The following is a 27535-nucleotide window of genomic DNA, read 5'->3' as shown; positions in this document are numbered from 1 at the left end:
CTCACATGGCACTGAACAACCACAAGGAGACTAGGAAGTACGATCTTACCACATTGAGGGAAGTTAGAGAGCTAGAAGTATTTTTAAACAGAATTAATGACCATCACATGCCCAAAAGGGAGAAAGCATTAGGCTGACTTTAAGGTCTTTCTCTGTGGCAATATTCAATATTCAATTATGGATAATGATGCAGAAAGCTAAAAAGAGCATTGCCCCTACCATTTAAATGACCAAACGCTGGACACTCTGTAAATTCACAACTTAATTGGAATCCATCAGACAGCTGAGGTCACACAGCAACCAACCAACCCAAATTCTAAGGACATGGGAATCTCCATGTTGAGAAACATGAGCATGTGTTCACTTGGGACAGATGCTTTAGTGAAAAGGTGAGCAATGTGCAGGGTCATGCAGGTAATTCAGCATAGAGACAGAGGCTATATGGAAGAATCAAATGGAAAGGCACAATCACAGACATGAAGGATGTCTCTGAGGCATCAACAGACTCAGCAGAGCTGAGGGGAAAATGGCCCACTGTGGTTTATGTTGGGGATGCAAGGCTGGTTCACTGTCAAAAGTCAATCAGTGTTATTCACCATGTTAGCAGACCAAAAAAGAAAAAGTACATGAACATTAAGTCGATGCAGAAAAAGACGGATAAATCCAACGTCCATCCATGATAAAAAGAACTCTCAGGAAACTAGGAAAACCAGGGATAACTTCTACAACCTGATAATGGGCATCTATAGAAAAACTTAGAGCTAACACTATATTTAGTTCCTAAAATCAGGAAAGCAAGGATGTATGTTCTCACCATGTCTATCCAACACTGCAATGAGGTGAAAGAAAGAAAGAAAGAAAGAAAGAAAGAAAGAAAGAAAGAAGGGAGGGAGGGAGGGAGGGAGGGAGGGAGGGAGGGAGGAAGGAAGGAAGGAAGGAGGGAGGGAGGGAGGGAAGGAAGGAAGGAAGGAAGGAAGGAAGGAAGGAAGGAAGAGGTATTCAGACTGGAAAGGAAGATGTAAAATTGCCTCTCATTGCATTTCACATGACTGCCTACAGAGAAGATCCAAAAGAATCTATAAAGGAGCTACCAGAACTATTAAGTGAGTTTAACAAGATCACAGGATACAAGATCAGTTAACAAAAATCAAATTTCTATATACTAGCAATGAACAAGAGATAGTTAAAAAACTTTTAAGCACCATTAAAATAGCACTAACAAACATGAAATACCATAAGCAAAAATACTAAAGAAAATATGTTAAGATCGATATCTCAAACACTGTATAACACTAGTAGAATATAAAAAGAACTGGGGCGCCTGCGTGGCTCAGTTGGTTAAGCGTCCGACTTCAGCTCAGGTCATGAGCTCATGGTTTGAGGGTTTGAGCCCCATGTTGGGATCTGTGCTGACAGCTCAGAACCTGGAGTCTGCTTTGGATTCTGTGTGTCCCTCTCTCTCTGCCTCTCCCTGGTTCACACTCTGTCTCTCTTTGTCTCTCAAAAAATAAAAAATAAACATTAAAAAAAATGTTTAAAGACCTAAGTAAATGGAGAGCTATATCACGAATATGTCGATTCTCTTCAAACTGAGATACAGAGTGAATGCCACTCCAATCAAAACCCCAGCAGGATTTCTGGAGAAACTGATAAGCTGATTCCAAAATTTACACGGAAATGCAGAGGAACTAGGATAGCCAAAATGATTTGAGAAAATAACAAAGCTAGAGGACGGCAGTAAACAGACCCTCCCTTCCAAGTGTCTTTCATCTACCAGATTCCAGATGAAACTCAGCTCCCCACCCTATACACTCAAGGCCATTGCTCTCATTACCGGCCCTCAGCTGGGGGGCAGGCTGCTCATTTCTCCCTCTTTTTCAATCATAAATCCTCCTTATTCTGAGCCTCATGCCACCAGCTCTGACAGTTCCTACATCCGGAGAAGTTTTTTAAAACAAATTTATTCAGAAGTTTGGTGTAGTCTTTCTCAGGCCTTCAGCTCTCACAATTGTCTTGGGCAATTTGAACACCCATGGGGATGAGCCGTTTGAGAAGACTCCCCTGCACTGACTTGAACTGTTTAGGTCTCCTTCACTTTGTTTCATTGTAGTTATCTTCTCCCAAGTGGTTTCCTCATCAGGGCACCAGAGCCAGGGACACTGGGAAAGGGTGGGTGGGACTGCAGGCTTGTCAGCCCAGCCTGGGCCTTCTTAGAGGGAGCACTGTGGTTCCAGCACCATCTTTCAGGCCACAGCCACTCCTCAGGGGATAGAGAGTCAAGAAGACAGGTCCTGGGAGGGTCCCACTGAGTACAGGTGTCATAAAGGACTCCAAGGTCTTGGGACTTCAGACCAAATACCTCTAGCCCATCAACTGAGTGGGACATGACATAGCTATTTAACTGCATGCACGCACCCATGTGGCCTCCAGACAGAGATTCCCTAGGGGATTTGTGCACTCTTCCAGGGGGCAGTGACTGCACTGTAACTTAATTATAATTACCTATTGTCTTGTTATAGGCAGCAAGAAATACCCTTTAAAAATTTCTTTTAATTAAAAAAAATTTTTTTTAAGTTAAAAAAAATGTTTATTTAGTTTGAGGGACAGACAGAGAGTGCCAGCCAGGGAAGGGCAGAGAGAGAGAGGGAGACAGAATCCCAAGGAGGCCCTGCATGGTCAGCACACAGCCTGAAGCAGGGCTCCATCCCATGAACTGTGAGATCGTGATCTGAGCTGAAATCAAGAGTCGGATGCTCAACCGACTGAGCCACCCAGGCGCCCCTGTTTTTGTTTTTTTTTAAATACGGAAAGAAAAAGTCAGGAGGTGACTTAGGAGTTGTCAGAATGAGATCTCAGAGTGAGCACTAGCTGCCCATGTCCCCATTCCAGGAGGGCTGTGAAAGGCCACGGTGGGCCTCAGACACTGACCCTGTGCAAGCCCATAGTGAGAGAAACCATGGTTGTATGCAACGTGAGGTGGCAAGAACCACCCTGCACATAAGAGGACAGGCCCCTGAGTGCTGCAGTCTGGGTTCCTCTGAGCCTCCTGGATCTGTTACTCTGGAGGGCTGCTGGAACCACTCTGTGAGAGGAAGTCAGTCCCACCCTGTACTTTAGGCACATTTCCTATTTCTCTTACGTCACTGCCCATTTGCCACATGTTTTCACAGTGCCCTGGACTAATAGGGAGCTCGCCCAGACCAACAGGTCATTGTTGCCAGCATTTGGAATGACACCCAGGTACTCAACTCCAGAGGGCAACACTTTCCTCCTTTCTCCCCCGATTCCAGGGTGACTCTTCGAGTCTCCAGTTCCCCACATACTGTGTTCCCTATGGACATACTCTAGAGCTCCCTACATACTGTAAATACAATTTTATCACCATAAAGCATTCCTTTGACCTTGCTGCATCCTTTTAGAAAAGTTTTAGCACATTTTCACCCAGGGAAAAGAGAAGAACTGGGTTCATTGTTCATATGCATTTTTAAGCAGCCAATTTTGGTTTTCAGGAGAAAAAAAAAACTTGCAGGAAGAAAAAGAAAGGAATAATATAAACAATTTTCCATGTCATTTAAAAAAATCAGATGCTGTACACAAGAATAGATTGCTGTGGGAAATTGTAAAATGTCTTTCTCCAAATATCTTTAAAAAAGGCAAAATAAATGCCCATCTGTTCCCTGATGGTGTACCAGCAAAAATGTTAGAAAAGCAGTAGAATGCATCACATCCACATTTGTAAAGACCTGTTTCAACCATTCATATCCTACTCCACATATGTCAGAGGCAGGAAAGTGAAATGGTAAAAATGGAAAACGAGATCCAGAAAGCAACACCTTTAAAGTGAAAATCTATAATCCTATAAAATGTTCTCCGGAAAGATATTCCCTCTTGCATTTCAGCTACAGAGATGAATTAAGAAGTGGAAGGAATAGATACATGAGTAAAGCCCTCCTAAAATGTCTGTAAATGCATGGGATGGAATGCATGAATAAGCAGTGCCCTTGGCCATCACCTTCAACGTCAGCCTCACGGCGTTGCAGTCCTCCTGCAGCGGATTCAGCTTCAGCGTCTCCCCAAGGTTGCTGCAGCCGGATGACTGGTGCTGCATTTCACAGCAGACACACACCCCGACACTGTCAAACTTAATCTAGACAGAGGAACACAGACAGATCTCACAATTAAAACGGCATTCTGCCCTGGTGGGTACACTTGAGCTACACAATTAAGATCATGTGAAAATGCCTCAGTTCAGAGCACCCTGGTTCAGTTTTCTTTAAGTAATAAAGCCAAATGATTTATCTTGACAAAAGCCATGGAAACACACACACACACACACACACACACACACACACACCAGGAGGAATAACTTCAAATTCCGATTTTCAAAGCAATTAATGAAAAAGAAAAAAATAAGCTTGAAGAAACCTAAGCGATAGTAACAGACAGTTACAGAGGAGTCACAGAAAGAGATTAAAGTAAATGAACAGAAGGGCTCCTGGGTGGCTCAGTCAGTTGAGTGTCCAACTCCTCTTGATTTTGGCTCAGGTTATGATCTCATGGTTTGTGAGTTCGAGCCCTTCATCGGGCTGTGTGCTGACATTGTGGAGCCTGCTTGGGATTCTGTCACTCTTTCTCTCTCTGCCTCTCTCCTGCTCTCTCTCTCTCAAACATAAATTAAAAATAAACATTAAAAACAAAAGGAAATGAACAGAATGCTACTCCTATTGAGTTATGTATGGAGACATGTTATCATAGCTCTGTGTCTTGGCATGTTCCGCTCCCTGGGTCAGCAATTTCCTCACTATAATGTCATGGCCTATCAAACTCCTACTCATCTGTCAAGACCCAACTCCCATGTCATCCTTGAGGACTTGTCTGGTTTTCCCTCTCCGGAGCTGCTTGCTTCTTCTCTGGGCAGCGCACTCCGCCCCCAGATCTGCTGGAGACTTATTTTATCTAGCTGTAGTTATTTATGTCCTGTGTGCTCCCCGAGGGCAACCACCACATGTTACAGTCACAGGATTCACAATGTGATAAGGTGTGGCATTTCAATAAATGCTGTGTAAATAAACATGTCTTGGAAAATTAAAAACCAGGGAAGGAAAAAATGCAGTTCAAGTGTTTTGAAAGCTTGGAGCCCAGGAGGAAACCCTCAGAGCACGCCTGCCCACCCCCCAACTCCCTGCAGCCTCAAGTGGACCGCGCATCGCCAGCCTGCAGAAATGAGAAGTCACTGCCTTCTGCAACTCACAGCCCTAGGCACCCACCCTCACTGACTTGTTCCCATTGCTGGCTGAGTCCTCCACACCTAGCTGCTGTCACCTACACACCCAACTGCTCACTAACACAGACTTCCAGGGAAGTGAAATAAAAAGGGACAGCCATAGGTCAAGGGTATTGTCCAGGGCCAAATTTTCATCTTTTAAACCTCAAGTTAATTTATCCTTTACCTACTTTATGCTTCAATTTCTGCTCTTTTAATTTGATCTAAAATGATGACTGACAGACTGGAGGAGGAGAACTGAGGGCGGAGGCCAGCAGGAGGAGAGCCATACCTGCACCAACCACTGCCAGGAGCCTCCGCCACCCCACCTACGGGCCGGGGGCCGGGAAGGTTGCTTTTGCTTTTATTGCTTTTAGTGATGTCTCCAGTCTCTGGAGTTGAAGTCCACCCTGAGCATGGAGTCCAGCTGAGGGAGCCCTAACAACACTGTCACCCATAACAACATTCCACAGTGGAGGTGCACAGGAGGTGTGCAGGGCCAGGTCGTTCAGTACAAGTCCCCCTTTTGTATGAGGCAGCCTGTCCTGCTGATCCACAGAACACACAGAACTCAGGGACAGCTGGGATTGGGCCCCTCAATCCTGCACACCAGATATGTGCTTTGGGCAAGGCCCCTTCCTGCTGGCTGGTGAGGGCTGGGCTGAGGCTGTGGGGACTTTGTTCCCTAACAGACCCCTCAGGTTCTCTTCCAACTAGAGATGCCATGAAATGAAGAAGGACTGAGAAGTCAGTCATTGCTCTTGCAATGGGAACTGTTTTGTGGTGGTCTCAGCCTATTGATAGTGATGCTATTGATCAGGAATGCCTGGAGGCACTCACCTGGGCCCATGCTACCTGTGATGAGCTCCCCACAGACACTTGTGGCTAGACCAGCCCTGTGGTTCTTGAAATGATTGCAAAACACTCCTCAGCAACAACTGTCAGGGAACTTTGACAAAACAAAGCTTATTGGCTGCAGTTCCTGGAGGGGACACAGCATACCCAGGGCCATGTAGTGATGTCATGATAGGGGGTGAAGGGTAGAGGGGCCCTGGGGCTCTGCCTTTACTGTGGTCCAGGGTGGGGTGTTTAGGGCTTCACGGGTTTGTTCTTTATTGGTGAGTTTAAACCCTAAGAGCAGGAATTAGGGCATGGGAAGGGAAAAGCAGGATAACTCAAGAGGTCAGTTATCTGGGTCGCCCAGCAGGGAGGGAAACTTCATGGCTGGGGCAGCCTGGCTCCTTATTTGTTGTGTGACTTGTAACTCTGGGCAATGTGTTTATTTGAGATGGAGGTCTTTGAAATGAATACCTTGACAATCAAAAGCTTAATGTCAGGCACTTAAACTGTAGAAACTCTTTCCCCAGAGATCCACTCTCTTCCCCCTGATGTCCCACTTTTGCCTTTCCCTATTCCCTCCCTCCCTCCGCTCCACCCTGGATCCCCCTCACTCTCCTGTGCTCTCTCCCCTGACCATAGCATTTACCACCTTCTCACATGCCCTGAGATGGACTCATTCTGTTTATCTTCTGTTCCGCCCATCAGAGTGTAAGCGAAGGATCTGGGTCTGTCTTATTCACAGATGCACGCAGAACTTACAACAGTGCTGGCTGGGAATGGCTCTCTCTCCCAATCTCTCCATTGCTGCCTGCCACCCTGGCTGAACAACATGAGGTGCAGCCTGTTTGGCATGAACAGATCCCTGGAAAGAGGCAGCACATCGCATGGTCCACTAGCTACACTCACGTAAATTGCTTATCACATCGCACTCTTTGGGGATAAAACAACCTAACGCTGGAAGAGGAAGGAGGAGATAATTTGCGGGGAGCAGACAGGTCTAGGTAAGTCTCCTTCAATGGAACAGAAAGGTCTGAAACAAGATTCTCAAGGCACCCACCGCCAAGTCTGCATAATAAGTTTGAAATGGTGTCTCACGCTAGATACTTGTTAAAGTATGCCTGCTCTGAATTCAAAGCCACAGCCCAGTACTTGCTACAGAGCACACAACGATTTTTTCCAACTGAAGAATTAAGATTCTATAATCAGGGAAAATCTATTTAAGCTACAGTAAGTACCTAGTGCCTCAGGTAATGCCCAAGACCAATCATCACCCACATGAGTAAATGCACATCCCAGCAATTTACTGTGACCAACTCTGTTGTGCTGTGGCTGGGGTTTAATTTAATTTTAATGTATTTTAATTTTAATTTAATTTAAATGTAAAAAAAAAACACACTTATACGGTCTTTAGAAAAAAAACACTGGAGAAAATCTTTAGGATCTAAGGTTAGGCAAAGAGTTCTTGGAGTAACACCAAAAATATAATGAGCAAAAATTGACTTTTGTGCTACAAATGACCCGTTACAAGAATGAAAGACAAGCTATCGACCTTGAGAAAATATGTGCAAACCACATAGTCAAATAAACCATGTACTATATACGATCTTTGTCTTTTATTCTAAAGTCTTAATTCTTTTTGTTTTATTGCTTGTTTAGTGTCCTATGTGCTTGTCTCTAATTCACCCCCAATCTCCCCAAGAGAACTGAAAATATACCCTGAGTGTAATCCTACTCATCAGATGTTCTGTCAGCTTTATTTTCTTCTTAGAGACAGTTCCATGGAGCCTCTCTGTCCTGCTTTAATCTGGACTCGTCAATCTATAAGTGGTCTGTCTACACTACTCATGTACATGCTGGGACATTTTTCTTTTATCACCTCGAATTCTCTTTCCTTTGTTAGATCCCCTCTTCTCTTGTGTCTTGGCTTACGATCTCATTTTGGGGGAAGTAAGTTCCTTCAGTACTTTCCTGTCTAAAATTACAAAGACTGAAACTCCCAAGAATAAGCCAGGATGTGGAGCACTGGGGACCCTCAGACAGGTCTAGTGGGTGTGTAAATTGGCACAGCCACTTCGGAGAGTGGTTAGACCTTGTCTACTTTTTACTATGGCACTTAGGATGAAGTTGTTATTTTTACCCATAGATATCTAATTGTTCCAACACCATCTGTTGAAAAGGCTATCTTTTCTCCATTGCTTTTGACCTTTTTCAAAAATCAGTTGGGCATATTTCTGGGTTCTCTGTTGTGTTCCATTTATCTACTTATCTCTCTTCCTTGCCTACTGTGGCTATAAGTCTTGAAATAAAATTGATTCCTCCCCTTTCGTTCTTTTTCAAAATTGTTTCTTTTCCTTTCTGTATACATTTTAGTATAAAATTGTCTACGTCTACAAAAAAAAAACTTGCTGGGGTTTTGATAGGAATTGCATTATGTTTGCATATCAATTTGAGGAGAATTTATAACATTGCTGTGCTGATTCTCCCAATTCATGAGGACAGTATGTCTCTCCACTTACATAGAATTCTTTGATTTACTTCATCATCATTATGTAGTTTTTCAGTGTACGTGTCCTGTACATATTTTGTTAGATTTACCCCTGTGCACTTTCTGAGTGATTATAAATAGGACTGTGTTTTCAATTTCGGTGCCCATACACTTATTGCTAATATAGAGAAATACAATTGAATTCTGTATGTTTATCTTGTATCCTGTGAGCTAGCTGAACTCACTGATTAGTTCTAAGGGATTATTTCTGGAGATTCCTTGGGATTTTCTATGTATACATTCATGTCATCTACAAATAAGGTTAGTTTTATTTCTTCCTTTCTGATTCGTATGCTTTAATTTGCTTTTCCTACCTTGTTGCATTAACTAGAACTTCTAGCACTATATATACTACATTGAACGATAGTGGTGAGGACAGGCATGCTTGCTTTGTTTCTGATCTTAGGGGGAAAGTTTTCAGTCTTTTCCCATTAAGTATCGTGTTCACTGTAGGGTTTTTGTAGATGCTCTCTTTCAGGTTCAGGAAGTTCTCCTTTAAGCCTATTTTTCTAAAGATTTGTTTATCATGGAAGGATATTCAATTTTGTTAGTGCTTTTTCTGTATCAGTTGATCTGACCATGTGATTTTCTTCTTTCATCTATTAATATCATAGATTACATTGATTGACTTTTGAATATTGAACCAGCCTTGCATCCCTGGAATAAACCCCTCTTGGAGATGATATGTAATTTTATTTATATATGCTGAATTCTACTTGCTAATATTTTGTTAAGGATCTTTGCATCTATGTTAATTAGGGATATTGGTCTCTAGTGTTCTTTTACTGTATTCTCTCTCTGGTTGTGGTAGATCGTAATACCGGATTCATAAAATCAACTTGGAAGTGTTCATTCCTATTCTATTTTCTGGGAAACAGTATGTGAAAATGGTGTTAATTCCTTTAAATATTTGGTAGACTTATCCAGTGAAACTATCTGGGCCTCGAGATTTTGTTTTGGGGAGTTTTTAAATTAAAAGTTTAATTTCCTTAATAGTTATAGTGTAATTGAAACTGTTTCATATTGTGTGAGTTATGGTAGTTTTGTGTTCTTTAAGAAGTTGATCCATTTAATCCATGTTGTTAAATTTATTTGTGTAAAAATGTTCATATTATTCTCTTATTATCTTTTGATGTCTGCAGAGTCTGAAGTTACGTTCCCAATTCATTCCAGACATGGTAATTTGTGCCCTTTATCTTTTTTTTCTTAGGGGAGGTTTGTCACTTGTGTTGATCTTGTCAAAGTATCAGCTCCTTGTTTCATTGGTTTTCTCAACTATTTTCTTGTTTGTGATTTCACTGATTTGTGCTCTTATCTTCTTTGTTTCCTTCTTGCTCTGGGTTGATTTTCTTTCTTCTCTAGTATCTTGAGGTAGGAAATTAGGTTATTGATTTGAGACCTTTCCTTGTTTCTGATGAAAGCAACTAGTGCTACAAATTTCCCTAGTATTACTTTAGCTGCATCCCACATATTTTGATATGTCATGCTTTATTTTCATTCCTTTCTAAATATATTTGGATTCCCTTTGAGGCTTCTTTTTGATTCATGGATTATTTAGAAGTGTGCTGTTTAACTTCCACATGTTTAGAAATATTCCCCATAATAGCAAAGGAAACTTACACTATGAGTAAGATGAAACAGTAAATTATGGCAACCATGTAAATACCCTACGGCAAGAATAGAGACAGGAAATAAAGCATTTATATAAATAAAGAATTCTAAGGAGGAAATAAGGAATTATAAACTATAAACAGGACACTTACTATTATAATGGTTTTAGAAAACAGAGAATCTTTTCTTCCTAATTGTTTTTTTTTTTCCCCTATGGGTAAATTATCATTATTTTAATGGCTTACTTCAAGATTTTTCTTTGTCTTTAGTTTTCTTAAGTTTGACTATGGTGTGTCTTGGTGCAGATTTCTTTGGGAGAATCCTGTTTGGATTTGCTCAGCTTCTTGAATTTTTAGGTTAATGTCTTTTGCCAAATTTGGGGCATTGTCAGCCATTATTTCTTCAAGTATTTTTCAGCCTTACTTTTTAAAAAAAGTTTATTAATTTATTTTTTAGAGAGAGGGAGGGGGGAGAGAGAGAGAGAGAGAGAGAGAGAGAGCAAGCATGGGTGGGGGAGGGGCAGAGAAAGAGGGAGAGAGAGACTCAAGCTGGCAGCGTGAAGTCTAATACAGGACTCAAACTCATGACTGTAAGATCATGACCTGACCTGAAATCAAGAGCCCACGCTTAACTGACTGAGCCACCCAGGTGCCCCAGCCTTGCTTTTTTAATCCTTTCTTTCAGTAACTCCAGTGACATGAATGTTAGACCATAAACCACTGAGGCTCTCTTCATTTTTGTTTCTTGTCGATTTTCTCTCTGGTGTTCAATTTGGGTAATTTCTACCTACTGTTCCATTTTTCTGTTCACTGATTCTTTTCTCATTCCCCTTCATTCTGACATTGAGCCCAGCTATGGAGCTTTTTATTTCATTCATTTTTGAGTTCTAAAATTTTCATTTGGCTCTTTAGATCTTCTATTTTTTTTACTGAGACTTTTTATTAATTCATTTATTTCAGGAATGTTCATAATTGCTCATGGAGGCATTTTTATCATGGACTATAGATGAACATATGAAAGTCAAAGCAATAAAACTGTGAGAGGATGATAAGAATACCTTCATGTCCTTGGAATAGGAAAACACTTCTTAAGAATGACTCAAAATGTATTAATCATAAACAAATGACTAATGTATTTGAAATGAAAAACTTTTCATAAAATAATACCCAAATGAGAGTAAAATAGAAGATTTTGCATTACATGCAAGTATAGAAAACTTATATCCAAAACAAACAAAAAACCCCTCACTTAAACATTAAGGAAAAGACAACCCAATGTGAAACGTGATAAGGAGCCCCACCACAACAGTAATCTGAAAAATAGAAATCAAAATTACAATATGATGTTGGTTACACTCTTACCAGAATGGCTAAAATTGAAAAATAATTACAATAGACAATACCAACTGATGATAAGGATGTGAAGCAACAGGAACTCTTATACATTGCTGATGGGGTTGTGAACTGGGACTACTTTGGAATACAGTTTGGCATTATACATTTATATTAAAGATTTCTACCCAATCTAATGTAATATCCTAATTGTAATATCCTAGTGACTATCCTCACTGGGAACAGAGAGGCAGTGAATTGGGAGTGCATAAGGAGGGCCTTGGGTTTCTGGAGATGCTCTATTTGTAGATTTTAGTGGAGGTCACATGCATATTTGCCTTATGATAAACTGCTGAGCTTTATATTTTTGTTTTGCAGACTTTCTTAAATATGTTTTATATTCTCAAGGAAAAAGGTTAAAAATGAATGGCCTGCTTGAAAATAAAATGTAAAACTTAAATCAGGAAAAGAACAAAACCAAGTTTACAGAAAATAGCAAAAAAGAATTTAACATAAAAAGCGAGAGTAATGGAATAGAGGATAGGAATAAAGATATTAGGATAATAAAGCCTAAAGATAATTCTTGAATAGACAAACCCCAGGTAGGACTAAACAAAAGAAAACAAAACAAAAGCCAAAGGAAACATGATTAGAAATGAGAAAGGAGCTTTAAATATAGAATGTTGGAGATTTAGAGAATGGAGGCAGGTCTAAGGCCATAAATCCAAAAATCTGGAGAACCTCGATAATTTCATAGCAAAATATAAACTACTGTACTGAATCCAAAAGATGCAGTAAACCCAAAGTCCAATAACCATAAAAGATACTGGGAAGTCCAAAATGGTATTTCAAGCTGAGTTGCTTGTGACCTTAAATGGAAAGATAATTCCTATGTTTTAGCTAACGCAATAAGAAAATATTGTAAGTTGTGTAAATATTGGAAAAGACAGAATTGTCTTTCTTTCCAAATTATTTGATTGATTATCTAAAATAACCTAAGAGAATATACTAAAAAAACTGGAATTAAGATTATTTGTTATACTTATTATTAAAAATATGATACTAGTAACAACCAAATAAAAATAAAAATGGCAGGGGGCCTGGCTGGCTCAGTCAGAGGAGCATGCGACTCTTGATCTTGGAGTCATGAGTTTGAGCCCCATGCTGGGTGAAGAGATTACTAAAAAAAATAAATAAAACTTAAAAAAAATTAAAAAATAAAAATGACAAACATATTGTACTCAGTTAATAGTAACAAATACAAAATACCTAAAAATACATTAACATAAAATAAATTAAATATGAAAATAAAATGACCAATGGGAAGTTATATATAAAATCTTATTATGTAGCAATAACTCAGGTATAACAGATATGGGTCATTCTACCTGGCCGCCCAATGCCATTAAGCCTTCCTCCTCAGTTTGGGGAATACTCACCTTATGAGTCGGTCTACCTTCTCCAGAAATGCTTTCCAGGCCTGCCTAATTGGGAGGGAGCCCTTAAAGGAGGGCTCCACTATGAGACACTCCTGCACAGGACTTAGGTGGGAGCTTGGGACACAGGTATGTACTGCATGGACTCCATTCTGAAATAGGGGGCAGCAGACACAGCCAGTTTCCAGAGGAGGCAGGAAATGAGGTTCTGGAGACAGTATCCAAAGCCTAGGGTCTGCAGGGTCACACTACTGGCCCCATGACGATGGGGTCTTCCTCAAAGCAGTTCCTGAGTATAATTTGAAGCATCTTTCCTTTCCTGGCCTTATAGCCTCCAAACTTGGTTTCTGGCTGTCCTGGAGACTCTGTGAACTCTTTGGGTCCCTTCCAGGTGAAAACTAGCTTGAGTTGGCTTCTTCACTATGTGTCCTGACTGACACCTACTGCCTGAATCAATGGAGGTGCACAGCCTATTCCTAAATGGAAAGAGGTAATATCCTACAAACTGCCGATCCTTCCCAAGGAATGCACACTTGTGCTGGCATTCCAATCAGAATCCCAATGGAGTGGATAGAACTGGACAAAATAATTTTTTGATGTTTATTCATTTATTTTGAGAGAAAGAGAGAGAGAGAGAGAGAGAGAGAGAGAGCAAGCATGAGTGGGGAAGAGGCAGAGAGAGAGGGAGAGAAAATCCCAATCAGGCTCCACACTCAGCATGGAGCTCAGCGTGGGGCTCCATCTCATAGCCATGAGATCATGACCTGAAGCAAAGTCAAGAGTCAGACGCTTAACCAACTGAGCCACCCAGGCACCCCAGACAAAATCATTTTAAAGATTTATAAAGTAACAAACATGTAAGAATTATCCAAAAAATTTTTGAAAACCAAAAGAGATAATGGGAGAGCAGTGGATGTCTTAACAGATATTAATGTTGTAATCAAAACACTAAAGTCATGGCTTAAAAATAAATAAAGAGTACAATGGGATAGAAAAATTTCAGAAATCAGACTGATAATCTACAGGAAATTAGTAAATGAAAAACATGGCATTTCAATTCAGTAGGAAAAAGACAGTTTGCTTAATAATAGTGCTGGCATAGTAAGCTATTCATCTATAATTGTCTCAAAACATAAAAATAAAATATATTTAACTAAGAATCTAAATTAAAACAATAAAAACTCAGGAAAATGTAAAAAGATGGTTGCACAAACATGGGGTGCAGAGTCCTTTTAACGGCAAACCAAGAATCTCAGAAAGCTAGAAAAGTCTCAAAATAAAAGATAAGAATAAAGGCTCTGGCCAGCCAGGCCTGGAGTACAAAGCAATCACAATACACACAATGTCCACCAAGGCTGCTAGAGCTCCTAGATATGTTTTCAGGAGATGAGCAAAGACTTAATATCCCTAATAGATTTAGGAATGAGAAAGGGAACATAAATACAAATGCAGAGGGGATTAAAAGGAGAAGAAAATGCTAGGAATAACTTTGCGCCAACAAATTTGAAAATCTAGAAAAAATAGATGATTTTCTATGCAAACATCAATTGATAAAATTGGCAATGTGAAAAACAAAACAGACTGGAACAGCCAGGTTTGCAAAAACATGAACAGACTATGAACCATAGAAGGAATCTTACAAGGCGGCAGCTAAGGACATCTAAGTGGCCTAAAACATGTGCCATCTTCTTTGGATGCACAGCTGGGATAAGGTCCCTCATTTCCCTCACCTATTGGTAACTTTCCTAAAGATCCCAAGTTCTGGAGAAGAACTCCAGTTGGAGCAGCTTGGTTCACAGGCCTGCCTCATGGCTGAGTAGGTGCTGGGCACCAGAAATGCACATAACAGGGAGACATGTTGCCCAAAAGAAAGTGGGCCAAATGGTCCTCCAGAAAGTCGCATCTGGTTTAGAGTCTAATCAACTCACAAAAAGAAACTATAAGAAATGTATCAAATGCTTGTTTTCCTTTTCTTCTACCCATGTAACTATATTAATACACAAGAGTCAAATTACAGTCTGGCAAGTTCACATCATGCCATGACCACTGGCTAACAGGCACCACTGGGGATTCACAACCTTGGGATCTGGGAGCATGGCCTTTGGCTCTGATGTGTCCTTCCACTTTGATCAACTGGACAAAGTGTCCAGAGTTCTGATATAGTCTGCTTTCTCACATCTCAAAAACATGCAAAGAATTATTTCACATGATCATGCCTCTACCTTGGTACGAAGACTGAAGGAGCTCATGTAAATGGCAAGACTGCTTCCTGGGGGGAAAAAGGAAGGGAGAGGCCTGGCTTGGCTGGGAAGCAGAGATTATCACGTCAAATAACCCTTCAGTGACCCCGGGGAATAGACATCAAAATAAATCTTTTCCATCAGTTGTTTCACTGAATTTGTGATTAATTGTAAGAAAAATTCTGGAAACCTCCTGATCAGTTCTCTGACCTCAACATCTTGGGTGTGCGGAAGGCTGACAGATTTATTTCAGGCGTGCCCCCACAGTGTTCGGGTCACTGGGAACAACACAGCAGAGCTTTGCAAATGAAGCTGCAGTAATTTTTCATGAATCTCTTTGGAGCATTTAACAGCCAGCCTGCCCCCCCCACCCCTTATTTATGGTCCATCAGCCTGTCTGGGAGTACAAAGGGCTTAGACAACAGAGAAGGATGCCCCTGGATTCTTTTAAGAAGCACAAATGAGACAGATATGTGACCTTCAGACAGTCCTAAAAGGAACGCAGTAGGGAAGGCTGAACCTTGGGGGCAGCCCACGGACCCTGGGGACGCTCACTGGGCAGACCGTCCTTGAGGGTGACAAGCCTGCTGAGCCACAGAGGAAAGCAAAGCATGAGGGACAGAGTCAGATCCATTCAGGGTCCTGTCTGCTAAAGAATGACCCAGGACAAGTCACAGAAGTTCTCTGAGCTTCACGCTCTTGGGGTAAAAGTGCAAAGTGCAAATATTGTTAGTTGTTAGTGTTTTCATTTTATTACTTTAATTGGAGAATAGGTTTGCAAAAATTCACCACTACTTTTGAATACTTTTAGCATTACATCAGTTTTGCAGACATTCTCATTAATCTGTCAAATCTGCCAAACTCAATAACTCGGCTCAGCCAATCCCAGTCCTGCTTATTCTGAGTGACCCCTCTGTTGTCCTGTGGCCACCCTGCTGTTGACAGTGGAGGGCTCCTAAAACACAGGCCCTATTGATGTAGGACTAGGTAACTCTCATACTGGTGGACACTCAGGACACTGAATGACACTGACAAGACCCCAGAAACTCCAGTAATGATGCTACAACCTGACAAATCCTGAGAACATTATGCTGAGTGAAAGAAGTCAGACACAAAAGGCCACACAGTATAGGATTCCATTCATATGAAATGTCCAGCACAGTAAAATCAATAGACAGAAAGTAGATTAGTGGTTGTTTGGGGCTGGGGGTGGAGGTGGGAATAAGGACATAGGGGGATGATGCTTAGGATATGGGGTTTCTTTTCGAGGTAATGAAAATGTTCTAAAATTGTGGTAATGGTTACACATATTGGTGGATACACTAGAAACTACTGAATTGTACACTTTAAATGAGTAACTAGTGTGATATATGAATTATATCACAATAAAGGTGTTTGAAAAAAAGAAACAATAACCATCACATTGTGATAATTACTGACTTAGCTTCAATGTTCTGCCATAATGTTTAATATTCACAAGAGTGCCATGAACACAGAAAGTTTAAGACCAACGAACTCTACCTTCTCCATCACGGTCTCCCTCCCGCATGTGACATTGCTGGGAGTTCAGCATTAGTGGGACTCTCTGGGCTGGTGACAGCAGGACTACCCCCTTCCTTCCCAAGCATCTGAATCTATTTGCCACAGGAGCCCCTGCAGCTGGCACCCTTTCCTGGCCTTTTAGGCTCTTCCTTGCTCTGGAGGCAGTAGGGACTGGAGCATCTGTTCCCGTGAGAGGCAGAGGGTTCCTGCCAGGCTTGGGGATCCAGCCAGCCCATCACGATCACTCCAGCTTCCCTGCCAAGCCAGTGACACAGCCCCACATGCTACCCCTCCTGACTTGGTTCTCCTTGAGGGGCTTAGTAAGTTGTTCCTAGGCAGGGATGGGATTGAGATGGGTTAGGGTAGCCTGTCCTTACAATCATGGCTTGTAACCTGTTATTCTGACTTTGAAAATACAGAAATAGGGGCACCGGGGTGGCTCAGTCAGTTAAGCATCCTACTTCAGCTCAGGTCATGATCTCACCATTCATGGGTTCAAGCCCCGCATCAGGCTCAGCACTGTCATAGCACAGCCTGCTTCGGATTCTCTGTCTCCCTCTCTTTCTGCTCCCACCTCCCAATATAAACATTAAAAGAAAATACAGAAATACCTAAGTCTCAGCTGTATTTCTTAAAATTGAAATACCTCCAACATCTAACCTTGTGTAAATTTGAGGTGTACCACATCTCAGCAGTAGTTCTGGTATATCCATGACTCTGCCTCCGCTGGTCACCTACCCTGGGGAAGAGAGGAGTAATAGCTTCTGCAGAACCAGCCTGCTGGCCAAGCAGGAGCAAGGACAACAGCTTCATGAGAAACTTACTATGCAACTGACCCACGCAGAGAAGCCAGGAAGGAACCCAAGTCCAACCTGCAGACCATGGCTTGTGTGGGAGTTTAAAAAGCCAGTATCTTCAATTCCCATCAGCTTATAAGGTCTCAGACAAAAAAATAATAAATAAATAAATAAATAACTTTCTGAGACCATAATAACTAACTAACTTTCTGAGACCATAAGCCAAGTCAACATCTAATGGCCTAGAAGAGATGCCACAGCATATGGAACTGTGTCCCCCTCTACAGCCCCCTGACCACATTCCAGATGTGGATGGCTTCTGCTTTCTTGTGATTTGGGTTTCACATAGGTGGGCCTTGGCTGATTTTTTTTTTCTTAAAGAGAAAACGATCCTTTTAAAATGTAACCATGTAATCAAACAATTTATTTTAGAACATTTTCACCAAGAGAGCAGTAAGTAATGACAAAAACTATTAATAATTAGTTATATATTTCCTACCACTTTTTATTTCTTGGGAAATGTTTGGGATTTTAAAAAACTCACAGCCTGAATCTTGAATATTTTGAAAGAAAAATGCAAAGAATGTCAAGTAAATAGGTATATACATACAGGATACACTGATTCTACCTCACCTTAAGACTTTGAAATGGGAATGCCTTTTTCATTAGCGAAGTTGATTTTTTTAAAGTTTATTTATTTTTGAGAGAGAGACAGAGCATGAGCAAGGGAAGAGCAGAGAGAGAGGGAGACACAGAATCCGAAGCAGGCTCCAGGCTCCGAGCTGTCAGCAGAGAGCCTGATGCAGGGCTTGAACCCATGAACCATGAGATCATGACCCGAGCCGAAGTCAGATGCTTAACTGACTGAGTCATGAGGCACCCTGCAAAGTTAATTCTTAAACCAATTCAGTTACCGTGATACATTATAAAGATGGATTTACCCTTAGAAAACCTTTTCGAATACATTTTTCAAATAATCTAAAAATATGACAAAGTTAGAAATTTCTACATTCTTAAGAAATATAAAGTGAAATTTCCTATGTTCCTACAGGGTTTAAAAGGGTAAATATAGGGGCACCTGGGTGCTCAGTCAGTTAAGTGTCCAACTTCACCTTAGGTCATGATCTCGCAGTTCGTGAGTTCGAGCCTTGTGTTGGGCTCTGTGCTGACAGCTCAGAGCCTGGAGCCTGCTTCAGACTCTGTCTCCCTCTCTCTGTCCCTCCCGGTTCATGCTCTCTCTCTCTAAAAAATAAACATTGGGGCACCTGGGTGGCTCGGTCGGTTAAGCGTCCGACTTCGGCTCAGGTCATGATCTCACGGTCCGTGAGTTCGAGCCCCGCGTCGGGCTCTGTGCTGACCGCTCAGAGCCTGGAGCCTGTTTCAGATTCTGTGTCTCCCTCTCTCTCTGCCCCTCCCCTGTTCATGCTCTGTCTCTCTCTGTCTCGAAAATAAATAAACGTTAAAAAAAATTTTTTTAAAAAAATAAACATTAAAAAAAAGTTATTAAAAAGAAAAGGGAGGGGCACCTGGGTGGCTCAGTTGGTTAAGCATCCGACATCAGCTCAGGTTATGATCTCACAGTTCATGGATTCGAGCCCTGTGTCGGGCTCTATGCTGACAGCTCTGAGCCTAGAGCCTGCTTCGGGTTGTGTCTCCCTCTCTCTCTGCCCCTCCCTCACTTGCACTGTCTCTCTCAAAGATAAATAGACATTAAAAAAATGTAAAAGAAATAAAAAGAAAAAAAAACAAAAGGGAGAATACAGGGGCACGTGGGTGGCTTAGTCGGTTGAGTGTCTGACTCTTCTTGATTTTGGCTCAGGGCTGGGGGATCCTAGGGTTGTGGGATCATGCCCCACACTGGGCTCTGTGTTGAGCATGGAGCCTACTTAAGATTCTCTCTTTCTCTCCCTCTGCCCCCCTCCCCTGCTTGTGCTCTGTCTCCAAAATAATAATAATAATAGGTAAAATAAGACAAAAAGGATTGAAAAAAATGACTTTTGTTCAGCACTAAAGTAAACATAAATATTTTGAAGTGAAATTTTCCAGCTGTCATATATGTTGATATATACACATGCATATTTACATTTAACTATACGTGGACACAAAACCACTGTGTTGTGATGAATAATTGGTGTCTATGATGTGACAGTTACTGAAATCTGTGTGAGCCAGGAACTGTGTTAAGAACTTTGTATCTCTACTATCTCTACAAATGAGGAAAATGGGGCTCAGAGAGTAGCTTGACTGAGGTCACAGAACTGGTCAGCAACGGAGGAGGACTGAATCCAGAACTTGTGCTCTAAGTACACATCATCCTTTCTCCACTTTTCCTGTGTTTCAGACACACCAAACTGCTTACGTTCCTAGGACAAGCTGAGACATTTCCTTTTTTTTTATTATTAAAAAAAACTTTTAACATTTATTAATTTTTGAGAGACAAAACAGAGCCTGAGCAGGGGAGGGACAGAGAGAGAGGGAGACAGAATCCAAAGCAGGCTCTAGGCTCTGAGCTGTCAGCACAGCTCCCGACATGGGGCTTGAACTAACTGACTGCAAGATCGTGACCTGAGCCAAAGTCAGACACTTAACTGACTGAGCCACCCAGGCACCCCATAGCTGAGACATTTTCATTCTCATTCTGCCCCTTATTACTAGTGTTTCTTCCCTGGACTGCCCCCTTGAACCAACTCCCTCCAGGAAACACATCCCTCAAGGCCCAGCTCAGCTGCCCTCCTTTGTGTAAACTTTCCTGATCTCCACAGTATGTCTAAAACCTTTGTCTTCTCTTCTCCCAGATTTGGCAGCTCATTTTTTTTAATGTTTATTTATTTTTGAGAGAGAGAGACAGACAGACTGAGAGCAGGGGACAGGCAGAGAGAGAGGGAGACACAGAATCTGAAGCAGGCTCTAGGCTCTGACCTGTCAGCACAGAGCCCAATGCGGAGCTTGAACTCATGAACTGTGAGATCATGACCTGAGTCAAAGTCGGACACCCAACCGACTGAGCCACCTAAGCACCAGATGGCAGCTCATTTCTTAATGATAGCACTCACTTTAATTTGCTTTATGATGATTTTTTAACTCTACCTGTTTTTTTCTTCCTAAAACACTGTCGTTAGAATTCTTGAGAGCTGGGACTTACTTGGTGCGTCCTCCTCAGAAGGGATGGTGAACACAAGACACACATCCCATCCTTTCCCCCTTTGGCTCGTGGTAAAAACAGCTTTCATGCTTGCTCCCCATGGAGCCCAGACACAGCCTCAGATTCCTACTTAACACACTGCTCTCAGCACTTAGTGCCGGATGATGAAAACTGGCACATGGGTGAAACCCACATGCCATAGTAGATAGTGGCTACGAAAAATAAAAACCTGTTTCCAACTGAAGTACATAAGGATAAAACATTGATGCTCAGCTAAGGGAGAATTAGCCTATTCCTTAAACATAGATAGTCTACTCTGAAGTGGCTAAGAAATGTTGGCACATAACGAGGCTCCCAAGTGCTCTCCTTGCCTCTCTGCCCGGCAGCTGGGAGAAGCGATTCTGCCCTCAATGCTTCCGCCCCAAGTTACAGCCCGGGTTTGGGGGAGGCACCAGCACACAACAGATGTGAGATTCCTCAGCAAATGGATGCATGTACACTCCTGGTGGAAGTGAAGACAGTGCAAACCACTCTGGAAAACTTGTTCGTCACCATCTGCCAAAGCCAAACACATGTGTACCCCAGGACCCAGAGACCGCACTTGTAGGCATGACCAGCAGAAAGGCATGGGGATGGGATGTTGATCATAAGATGCGTGTTGGAATATTCACAGCAGCACCCTCCTCCACAGCGTCTCTGGAAATACCCTGATGTCTATCAAGAGAAGGATGGGAAAATGAACTGTGGTATGTCCATACAGTGAGAGACCAGAGCTACTTGCAATGAGATGATGGACTTCAACAGACACATAGAATGAAAAAAGCAGGAAACAACATTCTGACGTAGGATACTATTTATAAAACGTTGCAAGTTAGGAAAGCTGACAGAGGTTAAGATAGGGCTGCTCTTGCGGAGGGTGAGCCCCTAGGAGAAGGAAAGATGGGGCCTCCTGGGGATGTTGGCCATGCTATCTCTGCACCTGGTGCTGCTTCCATGGGTTTATGCAAAGTCATGGAGCTGGACACTTGTAATATGTCAGGGGGACACCTTCAAGTGATGGTGGGAACCAGTTAGAAAGTTGCATTTTGATTCTGGTTCCTCCCACACATTCTGTTTCCCACCTCACACTGTTGCCGTCACCCAAGGCGAAGAATACAAAGACAGGATTGTATTTTCTAAGACTTGGCAAAAGCATCCCCCACTCTGGAAGCCGCCTCTGCTTGCCCCAGTGGGACCCAGTACCCTAAGGCTCGAGTTCCCCTGCACCCCATGTGCGAGTGTCTCTCAGGGCACTGTGCACACTGCCCACTGACACCCCATCAGAGTGTAAACTGCCCCAGTGTTGCAGGATTTTTAAACCTCAATACCTAGGGTTCATTGTCTTGCTGCTTTGAAGAATGAGGAGTTGGACACAAAACAAGCAGCAGGTAAAAGTTTATTAGACTTTTCCCCCTTGTCCCTTCTCAACTCCTACCCTTATTGGCTTGATAACTCTAGGTGCTGGGTTGTCCGTTCCTGATTGCCTCCTTTCCGTTGTATGAGGGGTGGTCTATGGCCATACTGTTCCTTGTGGGTCATCTGTTTTATGGTCTACTTATTTTTAGTCAGGTCTTTGGTCAAATTCCTGAGGGGAACTTGAGGGGGAGTAGGTGGTGTCTGTTACAATCTTAAGAGGAACCTTACACCTGAGGGGGTTTTGCTGTGGTCAGACACTCTCAGCATTGTTCCAAAATATGTGTTTCCCCCACCTAGGGACCTCAGGTCCTAGGCCTTTCCCTCTCCACCTATTTGATCCCATCCTTTTTCCCTATCATACTAGGGTAAGCACTGCCTTCTCCACCCCAGTGCTGGGGTCTGGTAGGACCGACTGACATAAATGCATGTGTGAGAGTTAGTATACAAAAAAGATGGACGCGAAGTGTCGATTGGGTTAATTAAGTCAGATTTTAGAAGCTTCAAAGAGGTTCTGTATTAATTATGTTTATGTTTTGCACTATCTGATGCTCTGACATCCTGGGGCCTTGTAGATCCTGGAGGGACTGCTGTTCCCAGGGCTAGTTAATACCAAAATAGTAAACAACTTGTCTGTGAATCTAATCTGCCTTTCATATGCAAACCAGTCACAGTGGAGCACACCCCCAACCACCCAGCATCTACATCTCACACTCCAGGGCAATATTCCTCCTGCCCTAAACCACCCCCAGAGATCACCCCCAGGGTGCCTGGGCCTGCTGGTGAGCCCCATAGCTGGGGCTTGACCAGGTTAATCTAGCACCATGAAGGTTCCATTAGGTTTATCTCTCCAAACTCATTAGAATTTAAATCTCCATCTTTACACTGACAGAGTTTTTTTAGTCCCTACACCTTTCGTTATGACATTTTACACCATCAAAGAAGCTTGGCAGTTACCATGGGTCAATGTTTCCAAATTCCACTTTTCATATAATGAAAGTACATTACAACACAGACAGGTGGTACAGGAAGTGCACTCATGATGCTGATGAAAGCAAAGAGCTGTAACATTCTTTAATTGTGCTTTGGAACAAGCATCAAAGGGACAGTATAGAAAGTATTCTTTTAAAACCCCAAAGCTGAGGAGAATCTAGGTGGTTTGTTTTTTAACGTTTTATTTATTTTTGAGAGAGACAGAGTGTGAGAGGGGGAGGAGCAGAGAGAGAGGGAGACACAGAATCCGAAACTCCAGGCTCTGAGCTGTCAGCACAGAGCCTGACGCGGGGCTTGAACTCATGAACCCTGAGATCATGACCTGAGCCAAAGATGGACGCTCGACTGAGCCACCCAGGTGCCCCTAGTTTTTGTTTTTTTGTTTCCATATGTGTGTGCACATGTGTATGTGAATACAAAACAATTAAGGACAAAGTTATCTAATTCCACAAGATAGGACTTTTATTGCAGCTTATGTTGTTAAAAAAGAAAACCACAAGCCCCAAATGGCATTACTTAGGTTAAAGCCCCAAGTCAGTAAACCAGGGCTTACTATCTAACCTAACTGCAGTTGAAGAAATGTAGTTTTACCCAGTCAGTCAGGAATTTTCTGGTCAGTACCAAGGAGGTCATCTGTCATGGGGCCCTCTCCATCACCCAAAGGAAGATGAGGTCATCTGCAGGAGAGGACCCCCTGCTGTTCCCCCTAAGAAGGAGAAAGTGACCACACCTGGAACAGTCCTTTCTCTTCTTTTCCTATTGACTCTTTGCCTCACCCTCCTTCCTTTGGAAAACTTCCCAAGTTTTGCACAACTCCTCAGGGCTCCCTCTACTTGCCAGAAGGGGTGCTGCCTGATTCAAGAATCATGTAATAACACCAATTAGATCTTCATATGCACTCAGTGGACTTTGTTTTTTAACAATATAAACCAGGGGCGCCCCGGTGGCTCAGTGGATTAAGCATCGGACTTCACCTCAGGTCATGAGCCCACGGTCCGTTGAGTTTGAACCCTGTGTCGGGCTCTGTGCAAACAGCTCAGAGCCTGGAGACTGCTTCCAATTCTGTGTCTCCCTCTCTCTCTGCCCCACCCCCACTTGTGCTCTGTCTTTCTCTGTCTCTCTCTCTCTCTCTCTCTCTCAAAATAAGAAACATTAAAAAAATTTTAAAAAGAAAGTTTCTGCTTTGTTAAAAAAACTATATGTATATATATATATATATATATATATATATATATATAACTATATACTATATATATACCATATATATGTATAACTATATATGTGTGTGTGTGTGTATATATATATGTGTACATATATATATATATATATATATATATATATATATATATATATAAAATCATGGAATTAAGACATAATTTTCCCTGATCTTTTAGGAGAAAAAAAAATACCTCCTTGTCATCAGCTATTTTATTTTTATTTGTCTTTGTGTAGTTATACTCTGCCTATTCAAAATTTTCATCATGTGTTTGCCATCCTGATAAGAGAGAGAATCTAGGGAGTGTGGAAATTTGAAGGTGCCATTTGCAACATTCCTGCCAGACAGCAGTGGTCAAATGAGAACACTAAGCCAGACTCCCAGCCCTCTTTGAAGGTTATCTTCACAGGACATGGCAATGATTTCCACAGTCTTGGGAATTTTTACAAGACCTGTTTGTTCAAATGATACTTTCAAGGACAGCGTAAGTTGGAAAGCTATGAATATTTCACACCAGCCGCCCTATGCACATGAAAATGAGACCACTCTTCCTGAGATGTTCTCATCACTGGAGAAGCGTGGAACTAGTTGAACACAGAGGTTTCTCTTCTGGACCCACAGGGGAGGGGCCATGCCTTCATCTCCTTCTGAGACGCCTTTGGTTAATTACATACATAGACTTGCATTTTCAGTCCAGACTGAAATTTCATTAGTTAGCACTGTAATCAAAGCAGAGCTCCACGTGGCTGGCAGAAAGGGAGAAAAGGCTGGAACAATGGTGCTGGTTAACAGGAAAATGAGAAGCATTTACTGCTTTTCTTCCAGAAAGGCCCAAACAAGTATTTGCAGCAGCCGTGTTTGGAATAAGAGAAAAATTGGAAAGAAGCTAAATGAGGTTCTGTGGTCAAATTAACTTGCAGAATAGTGTGTTAAAGAATTAAAGGGGGCTCCCTCTATGCATGGCTTCTCAGATTTACTAACCTAGGGCGTGTAGTCCCTCTTGGTCGTTCTTTTTAAAAGAGCATCCATTCAGGGGTGTCTGGGTGGCTCAGTTGGCTAAGCATCTGACTCTGGATTTTGGCTCAGGTCATGATCTCACGGTTGGTGGGATAGAGGCTCGGAATGGGCTCTGCACTAACAGCATGGAGCCTGCTTGGGTTTCTCTCTCTCTGCTTTTCCCCACGCTGGCATGCTCTCTCTCTCAAAATAAATAACTAAACATAAATAAGAAAAAAGAACATCCATTCACATCTCAGCAACTCATGCTCAGGGGCAGCTGGGGGCCTCCTTTACCCTCCATACCCCTTGCTTTAGCGGGGCAAGTTCAGGGCTGACAACTCCTTCCTGCTCTTCCCACTTGGAATCAGGATTTAGAGACGCAAATGCCTGTCAACTAGTATCTGTTCATTCCTAGAACATAACATAAATATTAACCAGTAAAGAAGAGCATTTTTATTAGTTTTAAATTCCTTCTGGTCTCTCACCTAATAGGATGTGATATTCTCACAACTTTTGGAGTCATACACAAAAATGCACTGCTCACAGTGTTGTGGTATGTTTCTAGGTAAAACTGAAACTGCTACTACTACAGAACTAGACTTCTAATTGGCCCTTAACAAATGACGATCTGCTTATCAATTTCAGTGGTGTGAGCATATCCAGTAAGGGGAGAGGGCATTATGATAGGGAAATATAGGATAAAATAGGCAGAGAGGGAAAGGTTAGGACCTGAGGTCCCTGAGTGGGGAAAACATATTTTAAAACAATGCTGGGAGCATCCAACCATTAGCAAACTCCCTCAGGCATAAAGTTCCTCTTAAAAAATGTAACAGACACCACCTACTCCCCCTCAGGTGTCCCTCAGGAAATTGACAAAAACCTGACTAAAAATAGTTAGACCATAAAACTTATGACCCACAAGGAACTGTATGGCCATAGACCACCCCTTATCCAATGGAAAGGAGGGAATCAAAAAGGCATGACCAGGCATTTAGAGTTACCTACACAAAAATAAGGGTAGGACCTGAGAAGGAACAAGGCGGGGGAGGGAAGGGGCCAACCAAAACCCTATAAAATAAAGTTCCTTGCCTATAGTCATGGGCATTCATTTTCGAATGTCCCCTCTCTGTAAAGAGACTTTTCAAACTATTCTTCCTTTATGATCTTATACTCTAATAAACTTTTGCCTGCTGCTTATTTTATTCTGTGTCCACCTCTTCAGTCTTTGAAGCAGTGAGATGATGAATCCTGGGTATTGATGAGGTAAAAAAAAAAAATCTTCCAACAGTATTGTGGAAGAACCAAGAGAGGAAGAATGTAGGCAAGGCTGTGGACTAGTCACCCTCAGGGCACTGGACAATGATTTTTTTTAACTTTCTTTTATTCTTGGGGGAACTCACCTAGCGTTTGAGGGTAAAACTGGGGAACTTCACATAAAAAATTTTGAGAGTAAAACTGAGGAACTTCACATAAAATTTCTAGCTTTTCTTGAAAAGTTTCCATTTTCAGGCTCACTAGGTCTTTGGTGGGAGCTGCTTCCTCAAGGCAAGGCTGCAGGCTGGATTGAGTCTGTATCTGGCTTCTCCCTCAGCAGTCCGTGAGTCAGCTACCTTGAGAATGAGCTGGTTTTAATTACTATTTTTTCCCTGTAGAGACCACGCTTCAAGCAGATATTAAAGGCCTGATAAATACAACGCTAGACCCATGGGCCAGGAGGCGGAGGGGACAGAAAAGTCACCTGAGAAGCTGGTCCTGGAGCACCCAGACCTCCAGCTCCATCTCCAGCCCCTGCAAGGTGGCCTCATCCCTCCATACCCTGGACATCTCAGGAGAATGAAGACCCTCCTCCAGAGAAGCCACAGCTGACAGAGGGCTGGGAGGCTGGAAAAGTCCCAAAAAGGATTAAGTCAAGTCTGAAGCTGCCCATTCCGAGCTCCCTTCCTGCTTTGTGCTCAAACACAGGTAGCCCCACTGTATGCTCAGAGAACCAGAGGGGGGCATGCCCAAGAGGAAACACCTACACATGTTGACATTTGGGGGTCTCCTAAAGAGTGCTAGATGTTCTATTGGAGTCCACATTGTTGGGACAGACAATGGTTCACCTTCAAGTTCTTCTCACATTTCCATG

At 42.3% G+C, this 27535-nt stretch overlaps 1 protein-coding gene across 3 annotated transcripts in view; it reads right to left on the bottom strand.

The window, feature by feature from the left end:
* Nucleotides 1-27535, bottom strand: part of ENTREP2 (endosomal transmembrane epsin interactor 2) — a 475619-nt gene that overhangs the window by 78603 nt on the left and 369481 nt on the right. For 2 of the 3 annotated variants that reach the window (XM_060617854.3, XM_060617857.3), the window contains exon 4: nucleotides 4013-4147. The exons of the other annotated variant lie outside the window; for it this stretch is intronic. In XM_060617854.3, the coding sequence (XP_060473837.1) occupies nucleotides 4013-4147 (135 nt within the window). The remainder of the gene's footprint in view (nucleotides 1-4012; nucleotides 4148-27535) is intronic. 3 annotated transcript variants of the gene reach the window in all.

The sequence above is a fragment of the Panthera onca genome, chromosome B3, assembly GCF_046562875.1.
Source record: "Panthera onca isolate mPanOnc1 chromosome B3, mPanOnc1 haplotype 2, whole genome shotgun sequence".
Taxonomy (NCBI): domain Eukaryota; kingdom Metazoa; phylum Chordata; class Mammalia; order Carnivora; family Felidae; genus Panthera; species Panthera onca.
Note: the sequence above shows the minus strand (reverse complement) of the source record. Positions and strands in the feature narration are given on the sequence as shown.